Raw genomic sequence first — 21,856 nt, 5'->3', positions numbered from 1 at the left:
TGCCTTCCAGCCCCCCATACTTGACTACTTCTTCCTCTTTGACCACCCCCAAACGTGTTACTACCTTATGTCCTCTGTGCTCCTTGGGCCCTCTGCCTGGAATGCTCTGCCCACTTCTCATCCTACAGGTCTCTGCTCAAGTGTTACTTCTGTAGAGAGCCTTTCTCAGATCCCTCATTCCCTCCATCCATCCCTCCACCAGTAATTTTTCATCCTGTTACTTGTTTTATATCCTGCATGATACTTCTCACTATCTGAATATTGAGTTTGTTTCATTTTCTTACTTGTCTGCTCCCCACCCCATACTCCAGTAGACTGTCAGTTCTTTGAGAACGTGGGCCTAGAACAGTGCCTGGAACATAGTAGGTGCTCAGTAACTATTAGATGAATGGATCTCCTGGTTCTCCAGGTGCTCAATATTCAGATTCCTGGGCCACTGTTCCCAGAGATTCTGACTCAGTGGTCTGAGGATTATACTTTGAGAAATGCAGAACTCTACATTATGACTGAACTTCATTGTTAGTGAGATTTATCTTATTCTGAAGTATTATAATGTTTATACCAAAGAGCATCGTAATGCATCATTCTGTGTAATGTGTACACCATAGGATGAATTGTGAAATCTTTTGGGATGAGGAGATAATGGGAAAAATTGGGAGACTTTCTTTAAGGTTAAGTAATGTTGATTTGAGCATTATTTTCTTGTGCTAGAACAAAGCTTTCAAAAACCTATAGCAAACTTCCAGTAGTTGAGGGAGAAAAAAAATTGTAATAGTTTCTTATAGCAAATATTTATAGAGTTCCTAATATGTCTCATTCACTGTTCTGGGCATTAGGGACGTAGTAGTGAATAAAATAAAAATCTCTACCCTCATGAAGATTACCTTCTACTAGAAAGAGAAACAATCAAAATAAATTTATATAGTGTGTATATTTTGCATAATGTGGTATAAATGGTGCTGAGATGATATGTGAAAAAATGTATCCATTTTATCAGTGTTTGAAATGGAAGCTGAGCAAAAGCTGTTATTTAAGCAGTATTTTAATACGTGACCAAAATAAAATTGGAGCAGATGTGTTGGCTCTTGCTAAGTTGATTTTTGGAAGTCTTATTTACTGCTTTAATGGAAATACTTTCCCCCTCAAACAAACAAACAAAAAAGTATAAAAAGGTTATGCTTTAATTTGGGGTGTCGTGTAAAGTTGCTTCAAATGTGTTAATAGTTTCTGAGTAGTATTAGGGATACCACCCACTTAGAAATGGAAACTTTTTATGGTGCCTTCTTTGTGTATCACATTATGGAAATGCAAGATTAGTTTCAAGAATAAAAACCACATACTGACTCTTGAGTTTTATGAGCGGAAGTAAATTTCTCCAGTCCCTCTGTGTGCACACAGTTAGTGTCTGGAAGGCTGTGTGGTGCTGGCTGCCTCTTGGATCCTTAAAGTTATTAAATGACTTTTGTGATTTTCCTTGAAAGGCAAATTAAGTGTTTGCCATGAGGTTTCTCAGGGTCTGGCTAGGACCTCTGATGCCTCACACCACAATTGTCAGTGGAATCCAGTACCTCCCCACATGGTATTGAAGCCCCTTTTCTTATGTGAAGGATGTGTAGAGACTGTGTGCCCCCAAGGCCCATGGGAAGAGCAGGAGCTGAGGGTCAGTATGGGTGAGCTGGGTGACCCTTCTCTTCACCGTTTTCTTCTGTTCTGGAGTATAGCACTAGAGCTTTTCTTTCATCTGTTTATAAAAGGGCATGGTTGTGCTTCAAGGTAACAATACTACCTTTTATGCCTGACTTTCTCTCATATCAAGTTAATGATTTCTTTATGTTGCTCTTTGATTTAGTGTATTGAAGTGAAAAATTTATTTTCTGTCAGAAATATTAACCTTTTTGTCAATAATGCAACACCCATGTGTCCTTTTTAATTGCTTCATTCTTTGCCCAACTCCTTTGACTGTGGGAGCTTAATAGCTAAAGAGCAATCAGTTTTCCCTTTTTAATTTTGTCCTCTTCTGAGTTCTTTTCAAATTTGTCAATCGAGAATGAAATAGGAAAAATGCCGTTCATGAAACCATGCCTATAAAAACCATATATCATTTAGTATCCCTTTTCCCTCAACCCCAGACATTGTATTAAAATGGGCCTCTTGTTATAATGAACTTGCTACAATAAGATAGTATCTTGTTCATTGCCTTATGAGTGAAGAACCAAAAAGTAAATGTAACTGGTATGCTTTTGAGCTGGATTATTATTGCTTGTCTCCTCCCCCTCCCCCTGCCAAGTATTTCCCATTATCCAGGACTTCATAGGGTATGGCTTTATTGGCTTGAAATGTGTATTTTAACTACAAATTGAATGATCTGCATTATAACTTTTAGTCTGTGGTGTGCTGATAATGCGCAGTAAAGTGGCCTTGAAGAAGGTTCTGTAAGGAGCATTTGAATTAAACACTGACCTTATATGATCTACCTGTGACATCTCAGGTATTTTCTCAGTGCCTTTGCATAATATTGTAGGCTGAATTCTTGCAAATAGCAAATTAAATGAAGCTTCAATTTTTTAGGATGTTTGCATGAAAGCACTCAGGTGTTCTTGGGAAGAATGCTGACCTTGGATTCCAGAAGATTTTTCCAAGCATATTGAGATTGGTTATCTCACAGTTTCAAGGGTCTGTAAGTTTAGTTGGATTGAGTAGTGTGAGACAAAAGTGTCTTACATATGCTATTCTAACACCTTACCCTTAAACAAGCTTTTTTTTGGCTGAACTCAACCACCTAGTCAAATTTTGGGATGGTCAAGTGAAAGCAGTGGATGAACCTTGTTCTCAAGGACCATCTGGATTCTTTTCTCTTGGAGCGTCAGTAGGAATGAGTAAGGAAGCACTTTGCCCAACTGACTCTGCTCCAGAAAAGACTGTAGGCCCTCCTGTTTTCTCATGAGTAGAGCTGATGGACTAATGTTTAGACAGGCCTCCTTTCTAGCTTTACTGGTAGATTATCCATGCACTTAGATAGAAATAGGGAACTTTGTAAGTAGTCCATGTGATCCCACGTAAATGGAAATGATTACAATATCATCCAAGTGGTGATCTGCAAATGAAACCCTTTAAAAAATATCAAATAGCCAAGCTGTTTAAAATAGTTTATGATGTTTTAGTAAATTCACTATTTCTAATCCTGTTACTAGAGTAGAGATGCTTGTGTTTATATCCTGCCTCTTCCTAAAATTAGATTTGGCATGGCTTATTTTGAACAAAAACGTGTATGGTAAAATAAAGTAGATGTAGAAAATCAGGACTTAGAAGAAGAATAACACAATTATGAATTATAATTGCCGTGCTTGAGTTTGAGTTTGGCACTGTACTTTGGTAGCAAGGAGGAAAGGATGAAACACAATAGTTGTGTAGTTCTGGTCTTTAGAATGGAGGAAGTATGCCATTTTTTCATGGAAGATAAGCCTATCCTAAAAATAAGATGTAGAAAAAAAATCCTCACATGGGGCTTTAATATAAGGGACAGTGAATAATTAAATAGCGTCCTCAACATTTTAATATTATGTTTAAATACAGTGACAGATTCCTCGTGATTTTTTTTTTTCCTTGTAAGTTCCCTCTAAAAAGGCATGGTCTTAACATTCAGTTACCACTGAGTTGAGATCCACACAGCTATGATCTGGTGAGAGGTCAAACCAGCATGTGGCCTTCAGCCTCCCAGTGACAATATTGGGAGGACGGAGGGCTGTGAGTCCAGTGCTTCCTCCTGGTCCTCGCAGTGTAGCTTTCATTTGTTTTAAAAATAATGTTCCACCTTTCTCTTTCTTTATGTTTTAAAAGTATCTATAAAGAGCATATTTTTAGTTATTGTTATTCGGTTTAGCAGAGTTTTTTCCCCCTGTTAGAGAGTTTAGTACATACACATTCATTATCGTTATGAGTTTTGGGTTCATTTTTACTATTGCATTTTCTTCTCTGTCTTTCTCTTTCTTAACCCTGTGCTGCTTCCATCTCTCCTTCTCTAACTCTCCTTCTCTCTTTGGGATTGAGTCCTCCCACCTCCTCATATTGTTACCCCTCTTCTTGTTTGGAAATCGTACACTGTCTGTTTTATTAGTAGTAACTGGATATTTTAGCATACATATTTTACTCAGAGGTTAAGGTTAATCAGTATCTATTCCTCCTTCTGAAACAATGTAAGAATCTTAGAATGTTTTAACTTCAATCATTCTCTAACTTAAGTATTATTGCTCTTCAGTATTTTGGTTCTCTTAATTTTTAGTCCCGTGAGTTAGACACTGTTGGTATTGCTTTATTCACTTGTTCATCATATGCCGAAATTTTACCTGATACCATGTTTTCATTGCTTTCCATTTCTTCTTGCATATTAAAGCTTCCTTCTGGGATTACTTCCCTTCTTCCTGAAGCATCTTCGTTAGAAATTCCTCTAGTGGGGGCTGAGATCTGTCTGGAGTAGATGATCTCAGGTTGTTTTTGCTTTTGTTTTGTCTTAGTGTCTTTATTTGCCCTAATTCTTGAAAAAGTAATTTCTGTAGATATATTATCCTAGGATGATTTCCCCCCGTTTGAGTGATTTGAAGATATTTCCCTATCTCTGGCTTCTATTGTTGCTGTTGAGAAATCAGAAATCTTAACTGAGCTTTCTTTGTAGACAATTTGTATTTACTTTCTGGCTTTTTAAAAAATCTTCTTGTCTTTGTTGTTGTAAAGCTTCTCTACAGTGTCTCAGGGTGTGGATTTCTTTTTATTTACCCTGCTTAGAATTTGTCTTCCTAAATCTGAGAATTATATTTTGTTCACTCTGAAAAATTTTGAGCCTTTATCTCTTTCAGTATTGCCTCTTCCCCATTCTCTCTCTTTCCTTCTGAAATTCCTTGTAGTTGAATAGAAGACCTTCTCAATCTATCTTACGTCTCTTGATTTCTTTTGTGGTTTCCATATGGCGAAAATGTCTTGGTTTTCCTGAATAATTTCTTCATGACTTTCCAGGTTAGTAAATTCTCTTTTCAGCACTGTTTGGTCAATATTATTTTAAATTTCTAGAAGTGGTAGAAGTTATTATTTTTCTCTTGAAGTTCTATTTTGATCCTTCTCAAATCTTCCTAGTCATTTTTGAGTGTGTTTTTTCTTATCTGTACTTTGTATACTTTTTAAAGTTTCTGTTAACATGAGAAATGCATGTTCCATTTTTAGTATTTCATATTCCATTTTTGATCATTTGAGTATCTGCAATCATTATGGATCTGATTATGCAGTTAGTTCTTTTGCTTACTTTTGCCCAAGATGGGCAAAAATACTTCCTGCACTTTTTATTGAGTTCACATTCCTGGCATTTTGCATTTGGGAATTCTTTGAGGCCTGGGCTTAAATTGCTTTCCATCAGAGAAAATTTCCATTTATATTTACTTCTGCTAATTGCTTAAGGATACTACTAACACATGACCTCCTAAACCTAAAAGTTTTTTGGGCCATATGAGTAACACAATTTGTATACTGAAATCCTTGTGGAGGGCTAGCTTTGGGTTAGAATTTGGGGAAGGCAGGCCTTTTATTTTCCTGCTTGAGTGAATGCTTAGAGCTTACTCTGGCAAGTATTCTGCTATTTTCCTCTTCATGGTGACTTTTTTCTGAATTCACTCTTTCACTAAGGATGTTGCCTTTTTGGCTGTCCCAGCTCTGTGCAGTCTCTGATCTAAGGCATCTACGTTATGAGACCCACGGCATTGACCCATTAAAAACCCAAGATCTGATCACAGAACACTACACCTTCCATCTCGCATAAACATTGTTTTCAGTGCTTGCTTACCTCTCTGAATTTCTGCTTTTCTCATTCTAGCCTTGGCTAATTTCCCTTACTCAGCTGCTTAGCCCTGCATTTCTTTTTAAAAACAGCATTATTGAGGTATAATTTATATACCATAAAATTCACCCATTTTAAGTATACAATTCAATGATTTTTACTAAATTTACAGAGCTATGCAACCGTCACCACAATCCATTCTGGAACTTTTCTATCACCCATGCAAGCTTCTTATTTTGGTAAGATATCTTGTTCCTGCTAATAAGATAGCCAACACCTTTCCCTGGAAATTTGAGAGATAGAAGCTTAACCTCTATTCCATCATCATTTCCTGTGTGGGTTTGGGAGTAATTGTTAGAAATTTCTTGAGTGGTTCTGAATTTATATGATGTGCAGTTGTGACTTCTCACTTTATATATGACAGATTTGGAAAAGTTGACTTACTGTTATTTTGGACTTTTTGAGAGTTCAGACTCAACCATTTTAAAGAAGAAAACTCGGGTAGTAGTTTGACCCAAAGCCGCATAGCAAGTGATGTCGGTTTTGGGTTTCATCCTTACAGCCTGCTACTTCAGTCGTGGTTTCACTATTTACACTTAAAAGCTCCCTATGCTACAGTTCTTCTCATTTGTTTCACTCCCATAGCGCGGGTATAAGCTGTTATGAGAGTAGGTCATTAATTTATTACCAAGAACAAAAAGAAATCTTTTCTTGTCTTCCTGCCAAGGTTCCAGGGTAAGGGACAAAGATAAAACCAGGAGCAGTTACCGCGGGCAATGGGAAACAGCTTGTGTTTCCTTCACAGCACAGATTGTTACTGGGCTACTCCTGAAACCAGCAAAAACCCAGGGCTGTTTTTTACCAGGGAGTTGCAAGTTTTCTGAAATGTTCTGCTCTTCTACAAGGTCCGAGGAAACATGACAGAAGTAGTGCAAAAGAGGCCCTCCTGATTTCAAAGCTAGTAGTCATAGTGTCAGTCTTAGCCTACTCCTTGGATTAGCAGGACTCAAAGATGTTTAAATTGTTCATACACAGGTTTCTGTGGTAACAAAGATTATAATAATTTATTCCCAGAGCAAATCTAGGGATATTGTTCATTGCCCTACAGAGTCTCAGCTCTGCCAGGTTCTCTTTGGAAGTTAGCTGCTCCGAGTGTTTTTAATTCAAACTTTAGAATCTTCTTCAGTCTTAGTATTAACTGCTATCCCAGATTTCTAGAGTCCCAGAAGGAGGCCTTTAGGAAGCCCCTTCCCTCATCCCCGCTTTCACTGTAGTTGAGCCTGGCACCAGTCCATGAGGTTAGCCTCTTAGAGGGCTGTGGTTGAGATGTTGCATTTGCACATTTGTCATTGTTAGAAGTGAGTAGCTCTGTCCCTGGAGGGTGAATTGAAGCTCATTCATCTGGAGAAGACTGTCAGTGACAGGCGCCCGCTTCCTCCTCCCAGCCCAGGCAGGGCGGCCTCCTGAAACGGGCAGTGTACTCTTGTAGGACATTACTGCTTCAACGGTACATCAGAAACATTCTTAACTAATGTTTTAAAATAAAGAACAAGTCTTCCATAACCTTAGTTTTGTTAGAATTTGTATCAGGAAACAGGAAAGATGGTTTACAAAAGTCAGCCTTTCAGCCTTAGCCACATACCGCTCTCGTGTGTCTGATCTGTAGTAGATAATATTTAGTATAGTTTTTTGCTTCTTAATTTAAGCATTTTTTCTGGGTTCTACAGAGTCACAAAATTGGAAGAATATAAATTGAAATAAAATTGTACTAGTAGTGACTCGAGAGTGGAAAGCAGAAACACAGTGACAGACTGGCCTCCTAAATGGTGGGCAGGGGTGCTGGGTATTAGTACACTCACTCACCTTACCAGGGATCTTTGTCACTTCCAAATTGCTAATTCAGCGATCAACCTCAAATTTTATATTTGTTTTTCAAAATGCCTTCTTTAGGCAGTGATGCAGTAGAAGGTGCAGATTCATGAACACATCTAATTTAAGCTTTCTCCTTCCGTGTAACATCGTAAAATATACATTTGAGGGATAATATTTTTTAAAGGTTTATGTTCTACAAAATTCAGCTTAGGTCATATTTTACAGTAATTTTTAAACAAAGAGAAATCTAAAATCAGCTCTGTAGATTGTCGTCATGAAGAAAAGAAGTGCCTCTTTGCTCAGGTCCAGTTGACACCGGAAAGTGGAATTGTAATCTTCAGGGAGTATAATTTTCAGTTTCACTGCATTTTTATGTTTAGGCATTGCAGGATTCTGATAGTTAGCAGTCTTACAGAAAGCTGATAATCCCTAACTGTAACACTGCAAACAACAGCCTTAATAGTATATAATTTTTCTTATGCCTTTATGTACTTAAGTTGGGTGGAGGAGTGAAAATCAAAGGTTATTTCCATTGCCCTTGTTTACTCTGGCATTTAAATTCCCGGAAAGTGCCTCTGATATTCAACTACCTACGCCTCTATCATTCATAACTCAATTTGCAGCTGGGGAAGGATGTGTCTCCGCACCGTGTATTCAGTTGGTCCGTGGTATTGCTAATGGAATTGGCAAGCCTATTCATTTAGAAACATGGATAAGTGATCACAGCCCTAGTAGTCGCTACAGAGCAGCATTCTCAGCACAGTCAGAGCTGCAGCACAGGAAGTATGACACAACTTGAAAGATTGTTTCTGGCTACATGAGTAGTGTCAATGAGACAGTTGGATGGGAAGGTAAAGACTGTAGTTCAAATGAAGTAGCATCATTCAGGAAAGAGTCCAGCTGTCAGTGCTTTTGAGAACCCAGTTGAAGCACAGTTTTGCTCTTAACATATGGGACATCATCCTTGTTTCTTTTTCCGTGTCTGATGAGGATGGCCTTGGGTCCATCTTGATGTTGTTTTAATGCTATTTTTTTTTATTTGAAAAATAGCCTTGTGTTCAAATAAACCTCATCTTTGCTTAAAGTAAGCATCCATTCACCTGTCAAATGAAAGTAGCACTTAGAATTTTTATTTCCTACCTTGGAAAACAGCTGCAAAGTACATTTTTATTTGAAGATACCAGCAATTCTTTCCTGATGCCCTTGGTTCCTTAGCTTTTCTTGCATTATTGCCCACACCAGGAGACCCTCTTTGTGAAGTTACTGTTAAGGCAGGTTAGAGCCCTTGTAAAGCTTGTTAGTTACAGGCTCTGGGATTTTCAAGTTTCTGCCACCAACTTTCAGTGTGACCTGCATTATGACTCTGTATAATTTCCTTAGCATAGAGCTAAAAAGTTGGTCCTCATAAGCAGGTAATCAGTCTGTGAGAAATAAAACACCATTGGTGCTTTTGTCATTTGTTCTGTAAAGGTCAGGGATGGGGGTAGGTATACATTTGTTTTCCTTTGCAGTCAAGAGAGAAAAATCCTCAAAGATCTTTCTATGGTGTTCCTTCTTCTAGGTTGCCAACTTGGCCTGTTCCATCTCAAACAATGAGGAAGGCGTAAAGCTTGTTCGGATGTCTGCAAGCCAGCTAGAAGCCCTCTGTCCTCAGGTAAAGTACAAACAGCGATGTTTAAGGTACCACCAAATTGGATTTTGGTTAGAATGGAGATGAAGTTTATTTTGTTGGTTTTGTTTTTAAGATTTTAGATTGAAGCTTTGAGGACAAAACACTGATCCAGAGTCCATGTAGCTTGGAGAAATTTATGTTTAACTTCAAGTGACATTTCCTTGGGGCATCACATGTTACTACCCCTTGCCCTTCATTAAAAATGCATAATGTCCTCCACTGCTCGCAAATGGAGGTGGGCAGTGGCCACACTGCTCAGCCTGCACCATCCTTGAGGGAGGGCTGTCTGCAACATCTGGCAGTCCTGGAAGCCTAAAAGTATAATAGCTGCCCACCTACACTCCATCTTAATGCCCGGTATTTGGATCTCTGTGTGGGAGGGAACAAGATTCAAGAGCTAGAACCCTGACTCTGTAATGTCTTAAAGAGGCTTTCTAATATAGATATTAATCACATGATTCAGCCAGTTACCGAAGGAACAGCTTGAGAACTTTTCTCCGTTGAATGGCATTTTGGAGCCTGGTGATGAGGCTGTGTTAAGTATCTGGGCCTCGAGAAAGACTGAAGCACACAGAATAAGGGTTGCTTTGTTAAGTGCCCGCTATGTTGCCTGCCTCCCGTGAGGGGTACTGATCCTGTTTGTATGGCCTGGTAGCCTCTGCCCCTCACAGGTGTTTTTAAGCAGTGTAGGTACTGTTTTAGTGGAAGGGGTTGCCTCTCTCATTTCCCAAATAAGGAATGCTCCTGGGCATACTCCGAGGATTTGCATTAACTTCTCTCTGAATGTCCTGCCAGGTAGCAGTAACCACGAATAAAGGGGAATAAAGCAAAGGAAGTGGAGTCATAGACTAGAGGTCACAGGAATGCAGTTTCTATGTTATGTCTGCCACCAACTTTAAAATATACTGTGACCAATACTTTGGCTCTTTCATATAAATAATTCCCAGCATTCAAGGTAGGCAACCGAAATAAGTAAAGCCTGGTTAGTAATCTGGGATGCTAACTGGAACACAGATTAGTTAGGGCATTTGTTCTCATTCTCAACTATATGTATAAGTTTGCCAGTGAGAGTTGCTTTGTCTAAATATTTGTGTGATGGGCCAGTTGTGAATCCACATTATCTGATGGACATTTCCTCAGCTTTAATCCAGTCATGAAATCTGGTGATTGATGGCTGTACTGATAATAAACAACAGTGGATTCAGTCACCTCCAGAAAGTTCATGGATGACCAAGTTGTATAAGATAAATTTAGAGCAGATTTCTAAAGATTTGGCATTCTTTCCTCAAGTTTGCCTTTTTACCCTGTCAGCACTTTGTTTTTAATGTCTGGTTCTCCATTTGGTTTTGAAATGCTTGAAAAGCGACAATGCTTTCACATATAGGCTGAAACAGATGGTAACATACGGTGATCACACCTACCAAGAGTATTTATATAAATGATCTTAGAGCCTTGAAAAAAAATCAAAGAGAGAGTCTAGTAGACCCTAATGAAAATGATGGTGTGCATAAAAACATGTGGCTGGGCCATGTTGCATGGGTTTGAGCTTGCCAGCAGAAGGCATCATTTCTCCCTCTTCATTGTAGTTTCATTTCTCCTTCTAGAAGAGACCTCAAGGAGAGTGGGCTTAGACAGAGTGCCCAGACCACACTTGATGTTGCATATCTGTCCTGGATAAAAAGGTGTTTCTCTGGGTGTGATTATTCTCCCAGATTCTCACCTAGGCTCACTCCTACTCTTGCTCGAAAACGGGGCTGGGCAGGTTCAGTAATGGCAAATACAGTAGGCATTGGCATGGTAATGACAAACTGGGTAGCATGTGCCATTTCTAAATGAGGCAGCTGTGACCCCACTCCAACCCATTATTGCTAGATCCTTTCATTATTTTTAAAGAGAAGTCAGCAATTCAGATTTTTCTGTCAAGTCTCAATTTTAGACAATCAGTAACTAATTTAAATTTCTTTAATTCTTTGAGGAGAGTAAACCAAACTTTTCTGGAAGCTGCATCTGGCCTACTCTGGCCTATGTGTTTTATGCTCAAAGGGCCTCTTCTTCATGGTAGCTGATGGATTAGAGTGGAGCCCTCTCCTTACTCTTCAGCCTGTTGGTGGGCAGTGATCTTAGGTGCCAGAGGATCCTAACCCTGAGTTCTTCCCCTCCAGAGTCACTGGCTTGTTTGGTAAATAGACTCCAGGCAAGTTAATTAACTTAACTAGGCTAGTTAATTCACCAGGAGTTTAAGATAATGTTTAATATGCTGTAGCATGTAGACAGTTTTTTTTGAACAAGATTCACTCTGAGCTAACATCCATTGCCAGTCTTCTGCTTTTTTTGCTTGAGGAAGAGCAGCCCTGAGCTAACATCTGTGCCAGTCTTCCTCTATTTTGTATGTGGTTCGCTGCCATAGTATGGCTGATGAGTTGTGTAGGTCTGCGCCTCAGATCCAAACCTGCAAACCCAGGCCACCAAAGCGGAGTGCACCAGACCTAACCACTATGCCACAGGCTGGCCCCAAACATTTTTTTTTTTTTCATTTTTTTTTTTTATTGAGTTATTGATAGGTTACAATCTTGTGAAATTTCAATTGTACATTAATGTTTGTCAGTCATGTTGTAGGTGCACCACTTCACCCTTTGTGCCCACCCCCCACCCCACCTTTCCCCTGGTATCCACTAAACTGTTCTTGGTCCATAGTTTTAAATTCCTCATACGAGTGGAGTCATACACAGATTATCTTTCTCTTGCTGGCTTATTTCACTTAACATAATTCTCTCAAGGTCCATCCATGTTATTGCAAATGGAATGATTTTGTTCTGTTTTGCAGCTGAGTAGTATTCCATTGTATATATGTACCACATCTTCTTTATCCATTCGTCTGCCAAACAGTTATTTTTTAAAGTGTATTTTTTGTTTTATTTTTAGGCTAGTGTCGACCTCCGTCCATAGTATGGAATACATGTTGCTTTTTTCCAGCTGCTTTTTGTGCCTCACGTCAGTGGCTACATGTAGGCAGACCTGGCCTCTCTGCTGGGGACACCCTCCTTGTGCAGCTTGCCTAGGGGCTGCTTTTCCCTGGTCCCACCTACACTTTGTTCTAAAGTGCTAACTTTTTTGGCAGTTAGGCAACTTTAACTCCAAATATTTAAGATATTAAAGTTGAGTTGAGGAGGATCCCAACTAGGGGGAAAAAAAGCACCTACAGTTTTTGGTGATTTTCCTCTTACCATGAGCAAGAAAGGAAGTAGGTCAGCTTTCTTCCCTGCGTTGCCTTCTGCTTTGTGGCTGCGCTGTCTCACTCTGTCAGAAAGTGGACCCACCTCCAGCTGAGCAGAGAGCCCCTGCCCCACATGCTTTTACATGGAAACAGTCAAACTGTTTTGGGGAAGGACCTGAATCTGTACCCCACATCTCTCTGACATCATCTTGCTTGTGGATGTGCCCAAGTCTTAGTCCACGGTAGCTGCTTAAAATATTTCAGTTCTTCAGTTCATTTGGTGCTGGCCAGTGGGGAGGGGAGAAAAACAAAACCCTGCCAACAGCAGGTTTCTGACAACTGAGTCTTTAAAATTGGAGGAGGGCATTTTGAACATGATCTCACTTATTATTTTATTTTTCTTAGTTCATTATGCAAGAATGAGCATTGTATGTTAATTTAATGCAAATTAAGTTAACACAAATTTAAATAACTGCAACTCTGGCACTTTAATTCATAAAACCAGGGCTGACAGGTGACACAGCTGTTAAGTTTGCAGGTTCCGCTTCAGCGGCCCAAGGTCCACCAGTTCGGATCCCGGGTGTGGACCTACGTACTGCCTGTCAAGCCATGCTGTGGTAGGCGTCCCACATATAAAGTAGAGGAAGATAGGTACGGATGTTAGCTCAGGACCAGTCTTCCTCAGCAAAAAGAGGAGGATTGGCAGCAGATGTTAGCTCAGGGCTAATCTTCCTCAAAAATAAAAATCATATAATCTGGTTTAATGCATGGCTTTTCTTGGAAATCTACACAAGGGTGAGTTAAGTATTTGAAGCTGCTGCTTATCTACATTTCTTTCTTTCTTTCTTTTTACTTCTCACTAGCTAAATTGAGAAATAACTTAGGAAATTGTCCATTCTTTATTCTGCCTCCTTAGATTTATCTTCCGTATTGCTTCTTCTCCTATTGTGCTTGGGGGGACACTGATCATTTTCATGGCTGACAGGCTTGACAAGCATCAAATAAGCACAAACCCAGACAGACCTGGCCTATAGGTGGTAAGAGAATATGCCAGGGGTAGCCTGCAGCCTCGGCTCTCACTCATCTATTATTTCACAATTATAGGACCATCTACCTTTGAATCACCTCACTTTTCCACTTCTGATAGTCTGTAATCTTTTCTTACAAAGTAATTTCACGGAAGAACTCAAAGGAGATGCTTCTGACCAAAAGTTTCTCTCAGCATTTTCTGTACCGCCCCCCCGCCAAGGGAGGTCTGCAGCGAATAGGCCCCCAGAGACGTTGCTGCTCCTTGTAAGGCTTGCATTTTGATAATTCATCTGTTGTTTTCTTGTCTTGTAAAGTCTGATTTCCATATCATAAAAGTTGGAAAGTGTTTCCTTCTCTTCTGTTTTCTTGAAAAGTCTATATAATTGGTATTAGTCATGCTTTATCTGTTTGGGAGAATTTACCAGTGAAGATGCCTTGCCTGGAGTTTTCTTCCTGGGAAAGTTTTTAACAATGAATTCAGTTGCTTTAATAGATACAACGATATTCAGATTAGCTGTTTCTTCTCGGATGACCTTTGGTAATTTGTATTTCATCTATTGCTACTCTGTTATTTTCTTCTGCTTGCTTTGGGTTTAATTTGCCCTTTTAGTAGTTTCTAAAGTTGGAAGCTTTTAGATCATTGATTTGAGACCTTTTCTAATGTAACACTTAAACATTTACTGCTGTAAATTTCTCTGAAAGCACTGCTTTAGCTGCATCCCACAAATGTTTTTGTGTTCGTTAAATTGTATGGTTGGGATAGTCAAGAAAGACCTCACCGAGAAAGTGACGTAGAAGCCAAGACCTGAAGGAGATGACAGAGCAAGACTTGGAGGGTGTCAGGGGAGAGCGCTCCAGGTAGAGGGAACAGCAAATGCAGAGACTTTGAAGAAGGGAGTCACATATCTAACAGGAGTTTGGGTGCTGTAAGACCTTTTAGAGCCATGATCCAGGCCTTTTGCTTTTTACTCTGAAAGACATGGGAAGCCATTGAAGTGTTTTTCAGTAGAGGATTGACATGATCTAGCCCAGGTTTTAACAAGGTCTCTCTGACTTCTTTGAGGAAGGATGGGAGCAGAGAGACCCCTCAGGAAGCTGTGGTAAGCAGAATAATGCCCCCCAAAGATATCCGTTTCCTAATTTCTGAAGCCTGTGAATATGTTACCTTATATGGCAAAAGGGAGTTTGCAGAGGTAAATAAACTAAGGATCTTTAGATGATTAGATTATCCTAGATTATCCAGGTGGGTCCTCAGTGTACTCACAAGGGTCCTTATATGAGGGAGGCAAGGGTGTCAGAGTCAGAGAAGGAGATGTGATCATGAAAGGAAGAGTTGGAGTGATGTGGCCACAAGCCAAGAAATGTGGGCAGCCTCTAGAAGTTGGAAAAGGCAAGGACTAGATTCTCCCTTAGAGCCTCCAGAATGAACAGTTCTACTGGCACTTTGATTTTAGCTCTGTAACACCCGTTTTAGACTTCTGACCTCCAGAACTATAAGGTAATACATTTGCGTTGTTTTAGACTCAGCTGTTTTTGTGGTAATACGTTATAGTGGCAATAGGAAACCAAAACAGAAGCTATGGTAATAAACCAGGCAAGAGGAGAGTGGAAGTGGGCACTGGTTAGAGTCTGGATATATAAAGGTAGAATTTATTGAAGGATTAGATGTGAGGTGGAGGGGAAAGAGAAGAGTCAGGGAAAACTCCAGGGTTTTGAGCCTAAGCAGCTGGAAGGATGGAGTTGTCATTTGTTTTGATAGGGAAAAGTGGTTTGGGAGAAGAGCTAAGGAGCTCGCTTTTGGATATGTTAATTTTCTGGTGCTTGTTAGATATGCCGGATGCAAAGTCAAGTTTAGGGGAGAGGTCTGGGCAGGATGTATATATATGTGATTCGTTAGCACATAAATGGTGCTTAAAGCCATGAGCCTGGATGAGATCACCAATGAAGTGAGTATACCTAGAATAAAAAGGTCTAGGAACTAAAATTGGGGTTCTCTCTGGAGCTAGAGGAGATGAGCAGTTTCCAGCAAAGCAGACTGAGGAAGAGTTATTAAAACCAGAACACCAGAAGCTGGTTCTGTCTTGGAAGACAAGTGAAAAAGGTGTTATTAGGAAGGGTGATTATTCATGTCAAATGGTTATAGACTGTGAACTGAGACTTGATCCTTGGATTCAGCAACATATATAGAGGTCACAAGTGACCTTGTACAAAAGAAGTTAGGGTAGAGTTTAGGGGAGATAAGCTTGACTGGAGTGGGTTCAAGAGAGAAGAGAAGAACTGAGTATAGCAAGTTGACAGCTCTTTCAAGTTTTATGTAAGGTTTATGGAGACATGGGGTGGTAGCATCAGGTGGATATGGAATTGAAAGTGTTTTTATGTTTAGCTGATGGAAATAATCCAGTAGAGGGGAAATATTGATAATATAGACTAGAGCAGGGAGAATTGCTAGAGCAATGTCCTGGAGCAGAGGAGAGGAAGAGATCCAGTGGCCAAGTGGAGAGGTTGGTCTGAGATAGGAGCATAGATAAGATCATCCATAATTAAAAATAGGTAAGACAGAGTATGTGGAACAGATGCCAGTAGGTGGGTAGATGTGGTGATAGGAATCTGTAGACATTCTCTTTTGATGGCATTCATCTTCTCATTTAAATAAGAAGCAGAATTATAATCTGAGAGTGATGATGCTGGCCAAGGGTTTATAGGTTTGAGGAGAAGGTATGAAACAATTACTCATTAGAGTCCAGACTTGAGAGGAAGAGATTGATTGCACTAAGGAAATGTAGTTCTTTTGCTCTCCCCAACATTGAGTCTACTTGAAGTTGAGTGGTCAAGAGTTTTAAAGCAAGATCCATTCAGCATGGTTGGGAGCAGGAAATCATGTTTTATTTTGGACATGTTTATTTTGAAATATCTGAGACATCTGAGTAGAGCTATTGGGTATGTATCCTGTGATATGAGTTGGGGGCTAGAATGACTGGTCTAGGTTGGAGATGTGGGAGTATTTGGCAGATAGATGGTATGTAAAATCATGAAACTAGATGAAATTGCTCTTGGGTGGGAAGAGCGTAGAAAGAGGAGAGAAGGCAGCATAGGTTGAGCCTTGAGGAACTCCAACATTAGTGGAAGACAAGACAGCAAAGGAGACTAAGAAGAAATAGCCAGAATGGTAGAAATAAAACAGAAAAAGTATTTGACAAAATCTAACTTCCAGGCCTGATAAGAATATTTTGTAGACTAGGAATAGAAGAGAATTTCCTCAGCCTGATAACATCATACTTAGTGGTGAAAGGCTGAGTACTTTCCCCCTACAATCAGAAACAAAAATGTCCTATTCAACATTGTACTGGAGGTTTTAGCCGACAGCAGTATTTTAAAAGTTGCCATTCAATATGGTGGTAGAGCCCAAAGAGTTTTGGGCTTTTTGCAAATTTAATAGGCAAAAATAGTAATCACATTAATTAGCATTTTTTTTTAAAGATTTTATTTTTTCCTTTTTCTCCCCAAAGCCCCCCAGTACATAGTTGTATATTCTTCGTTGTGGGTCCTTCTAGTTGTGGTACGTGGGACGCTGCCTCAGCGTGGCTTGATGAGCGGTGCCATGTCTGCGCCCCAGGATTCGAACCAACGAAACACTGGGCCGACGGCAGCGGAGCGCGCGAACTTAACCACTGGGCCTCACGGCCAGCCCCTAATTAGCATTTCTTTGATTGTAAGTGAGAGTAAACTTTTCCCCTCAGCTGTTTCCTAGTCATTTACAGTTCACCTTAGGCAGGCTGTCCATGTCTTTCTCACATTTTTCTACTGGTATTTTGGTGTTATCTGTAATGACTTAGCTAATACTATGTACTTCACCTGTCATATATAGTTAAATACAGAAATAATATAGTCAGATTTATAAATTGACTTCTCCCATTGTTATTTGGAAATAGAGGAGAATTTTCTAAGACATAAGAATTTAAGTATTCAGTAAATGGATAAATAAATACATTCGTCTAGCCGTGTTATTTTTAATTTAACTCTTATCTGTCTGGAAATAATCTTAACACATAAATATAAGTATGAAATGAGGCTATAAATTTATTTTTATCCAAATAGATTATCAATATAAAAATAATGTACCATACCCCACTGATTTGTGATGTCACTTTTATCATACATTGAATTCCACTCTATCATAGGATCTGTTTTTAGACTATTCTGTTCTAAGTACTTTAGCTTTAACTTATATTTAAACTATCTTTCTTCATTACTCTTGCTCTCTATCCCCCAGATTTTTGGCTCTTCTCATCTATTTGTTGCTCTGGATTAATTTGTCAATGAGTAGGTCAGTCTTCCTACCCCTAAACATGGATGTGTTTCTGTTTATTCAACTTTTTAAAATGTACCTCAGACAAGTTTAGTCACTTCTTGTTACTTCAGTCCTGGTAGTTTCTTTACAGATTTAATCCCACATAGTTCCTATTAATTACTTTTCATGAAGATTTGACACAACTCTCATTTTCTGTTCTAACTTTTTTCTGGTATATAGAAATATTGTCTTTAGCTACGTTAATGAACTCTTATTAATTGTTAAGAGTTTTTCTTTTCAGTTGGCTCACTTCAATTTCCTAGATAAACAAAGAGCATTTGCATTGAAAAGTAATTTTGTTGTCACCTTTGTAAACAGCTTTTTCTATTACTTTCATTTCCCATGTCATTTCATAGGCCAGAAAGACCATTATATTATTATGTAGCTAACGGTGATGGTAGGTATGTATACTGATCAAAAGCATCTTGATTTTTAAGGTAAATAATTGTAGAGTTTCACCACTAAGTATGATGTTGGATGATTATTTAAAGTAGTATTTTAAGTATCTTTCTATTCCTCATTTACTAAAAATCATCAGAAATGAGTATTTAATTTATGAAATGTCCTTTGTAAATAATTTTATAGTCAAAATGAGAAAGTTAACCTGAGACAAGGTGCAAGTTAACTTAGGGTGCTTTTCCTCCATTATATTCTATGGGATTCGATATATTATAGAACAAAGAGAGCAATTTTCTCTTTGTCGTGAAAATATTAGTATTTAAAAACGTACAATTAATTCTTTGCCAGTGTTTACTTGGCTGTCTTAGGAAACATTTTCTTCAGCCATATATTCTTACAAGGTCTGGCTCCACTCTGATTCATTGATACATTAGTGAATTAATGAGTTAATTAGTGAAGAGAGTAGTCCACAGTTGTTAGCCACCTGGTGGGAAATGAATGACAAGGAGGAAAAGAACCAAAGAACAAGCCTTGAAATGATGAAAATGTAGGAGATCACAGCAGTAACATATAAGAAAGATAGGATACCTCTTCCTCCAAATAATTTATTGTCCAAACCTATACGCTTTTGAAAGTAGTGGGCTATTATAATTAATAACTGGCACGGCCCGGTCCCCTATGCCTGTGAATCTATAATTGATAGTCTGTCATTTCCAATTGTTTAGGAAGGACGAGGAACAGTTGCACCAGTCTGGGGGGTCTGATTCCTCTTCAGTTGGTTAACTCCAGTCCTGGGGGGCTAAGTTGATAACATCACTCTGGAACACCCCTCCAATATACTAAGCTAGTTATGGAAATCCACGTAGTAATATCATTCCGTTTATATGAAATGTCTGGAATAGGCAAATCCATAGAGACAGAAAGTTAAGTTAGTGGTTGTTAGGAGATAGGGTTAAGGAATGTTGAGGGAAATGGGGAATGATACACTTAATGGAAATGGGTTTTTTGGAGTGATAAAAATGTTTTAAAAATGATTGTGGTGAGCCGGCATGGTGGCGTAGTGGTTGGGTTTGCGCACTCTGCTTCCGCAGGCCAGGGTTCGTGGGTTTGGATCCCAGGCGTGGACCTGCACACTGCTCATTGGGCCATGCTGTGGCAGTGTCCCATGTACAAGGTGGAGGAAGATTACCACGGATGTTGGCTCAGGGACAGTCTTCCGCAAGCAAAAAGAGGAAGATTCACAATGGATATTAGCTGAGGGCCAATCATCCTCACCAAAAAGCCCAAAATGATTGTGTTGATGGTTGCACAACTGTGAATATAATGAGAATCAGTGATTTGTACAGGTTAAATGGGTAAATTATTTGGTATGTGAAGTATATCTCGATAAAGCTTTTTTTAAGAAATAACTTTTTATGTCTCAGAAAAATGCCTGCACTTGGAATACAGTATATTTTTCATAAATCTACTTTGATAATGTATCAAGAACCTGAAATGCCAGATGTTCAACACATGATTATTAAGAATGGGGGGCAACTGGAACAAACCTAGATATCCTACAATAGGAAAATAGCTACGTATTATCCATAAGAGTGGAATAATAAACAGTTAATGTTTTTACCATATATTTAATGATAAGGAGAAGTATTTAAAAGAAGAAACAGGATAGTCAATTTTATGTAGTATGTAATTCCAATTGTGTATTTTTTGTTGTGCATACATATATGTGTATATGAGGAGAAAAAAGCCTGGAACATAATGTCAAAATTATAAATAGTTGCTATCACAGAGTGGAGAGATTAGAGATATTTTTATATGTTTATAATTGTCCATAGTTTCAGTGTATGTATTACTTCTACTTTCACATATAAAACATTAATACTTCTCTACTTCATCTTTGTGAATGTTATGGTGAAACGTGGTATCATGTGTCCTCATGAAATGCATGTGAGACAAAGCCATAGCCACTCTACTGGCCAAATTGTCCCACTTGTTTTATTTTCATGACTCTGAGAAAGTAAACCCTGAACTTTAATATCTTTGCAGGTTATCAATGCTGCATTGGCTTTAGCAGCAAAACCACAGAGTAAACTGGCCCAAGAGAACATGGATCTTTTTAAAGAACAGTGGGAAAAACAAGTCCGTGTTCTCACAGATGCTGTCGATGACATTACTTCCATTGATGACTTCTTGGCTGTCTCAGGTAATGAGCTGGTTCCCCAGAGAAGAATGTGATGATGTACATAATTACTTTTGCCTAAGTTACAGTAATGGACAATAAAACGCCCCCAAGTCTGGGCAGGTAAATTATTCTAGCAATAATATTGTGCTGGTTATTATTTTAATTAAAAAAAAAAGTACCACTGACTCCTGAGCAGTGAGAAGTGGGGTTGGAGTTATTTCCGTTGTGGTGGGCTTGGTCTTGATATAAGAAGCACTAAATGGAAAGTGGGCTGGCAGAGGTTTTTCTCTGTTTGTACAGAGTAAGATCTTGCAACTGTGACCTGTATAGCACCATAACCATCTACCCGTCTTGCTGCTGTTGTATTTAGAAAAACCTTGACCTATGTCCTGGTAGAGGCTGTGGTTATTTGTTATGAAGCTGTGAAACTTAGGAGAAAGGATTGCCAACATTATCACCTTTAGTTTCTTTTGTAAAATAATTTTGTCCACTTCCTGGAAACCTTCTCCTTCCCTCTTCCTCAGAAATGATCATAGTTTAACTGCCTACTTTTTGAAAGACTCTCTGTCTGCGTGATGCGCAGATAGAAAACAGAGAGGAAATATTTAAGTGCCATTTAATTATGAACTTGCAAAAAATAAATCTGGGTAATTCACCTCACAAAAACAGTTGATTTCATTATATAAACATAAACTGGTAATGACATAGTAAATTGCATTCATATATAAAATGTCTGTCAACTGCAATTCACTGTTTATCACACAGAGATAAATTTCAATCCATCTCCTTAGAGTTGAGCAAGTATAAATGCATTCTCTATTTGACAGAGCCTTCGCTGCCCTTGGCTGCACTGCTTGCTCTCTGGAGGTGCCAGGCTTCTTGAGGCCAGTGGCTGTGGGCAGTCAGTGGCTGGGTACTTGTAGGGCTGAAACTACCTGTCACCCCAGGGAACCACAGGCTGGAACGTGGGAGATGTGAGCGGCAATGGGGCTTGAAACAGAAGTGGGGCTCAAGTACAGGCACAGCACAGTCCTCCAGCAGTGACCTATATAATGTGACAGTGTGTTCCGCATACCAGTCTTCCCTGTCTCTGCCCGCTCTCCTTGGGATTGGTAGCTTTGGCTCTTCTTGAGTGAGTGGGGAGCAGGTAATCTGTAAACTGCAAAAAAAAGAGAGGGTAAACCATGCTGCTGCAACACCGCCAAATTGCAGGTGTTGGTACTTTAAACCACAAAACCCATTTGCAAGCATATCTTTGCAGGTGCCAAAAATGCAGCAATGGCTTTTTTGGGAAATCTTGGCCTTCTGTTGTTTTTCCCAAT

General features: G+C 39.2%; 1 protein-coding gene across 6 annotated transcripts in view; it reads left to right on the top strand.

Moving 5' to 3' along the window:
* CTNNA1 (catenin alpha 1) overlaps positions 1-21,856 on the top strand; it is a 311,563-nt gene that overhangs the window by 269,198 nt on the left and 20,509 nt on the right. For all 6 annotated transcript variants that reach the window (XM_070518130.1, XM_070518129.1, XM_070518127.1 and 3 more), the window contains 2 exons: positions 9,252-9,344; positions 20,399-20,555. In XM_070518130.1, coding sequence (XP_070374231.1) covers positions 9,252-9,344; positions 20,399-20,555 — 250 coding nt within the window. The remainder of the gene's footprint in view (positions 1-9,251; positions 9,345-20,398; positions 20,556-21,856) is intronic.

The sequence above is a fragment of the Equus asinus genome, chromosome 9 (genome assembly GCF_041296235.1).
Source record: "Equus asinus isolate D_3611 breed Donkey chromosome 9, EquAss-T2T_v2, whole genome shotgun sequence".
In the NCBI taxonomy this organism is placed as follows: domain Eukaryota; kingdom Metazoa; phylum Chordata; class Mammalia; order Perissodactyla; family Equidae; genus Equus; species Equus asinus.
The sequence above is the reverse complement of the archived record's forward strand: the minus strand, read 5'-3'. Positions and strand labels throughout refer to the sequence as shown.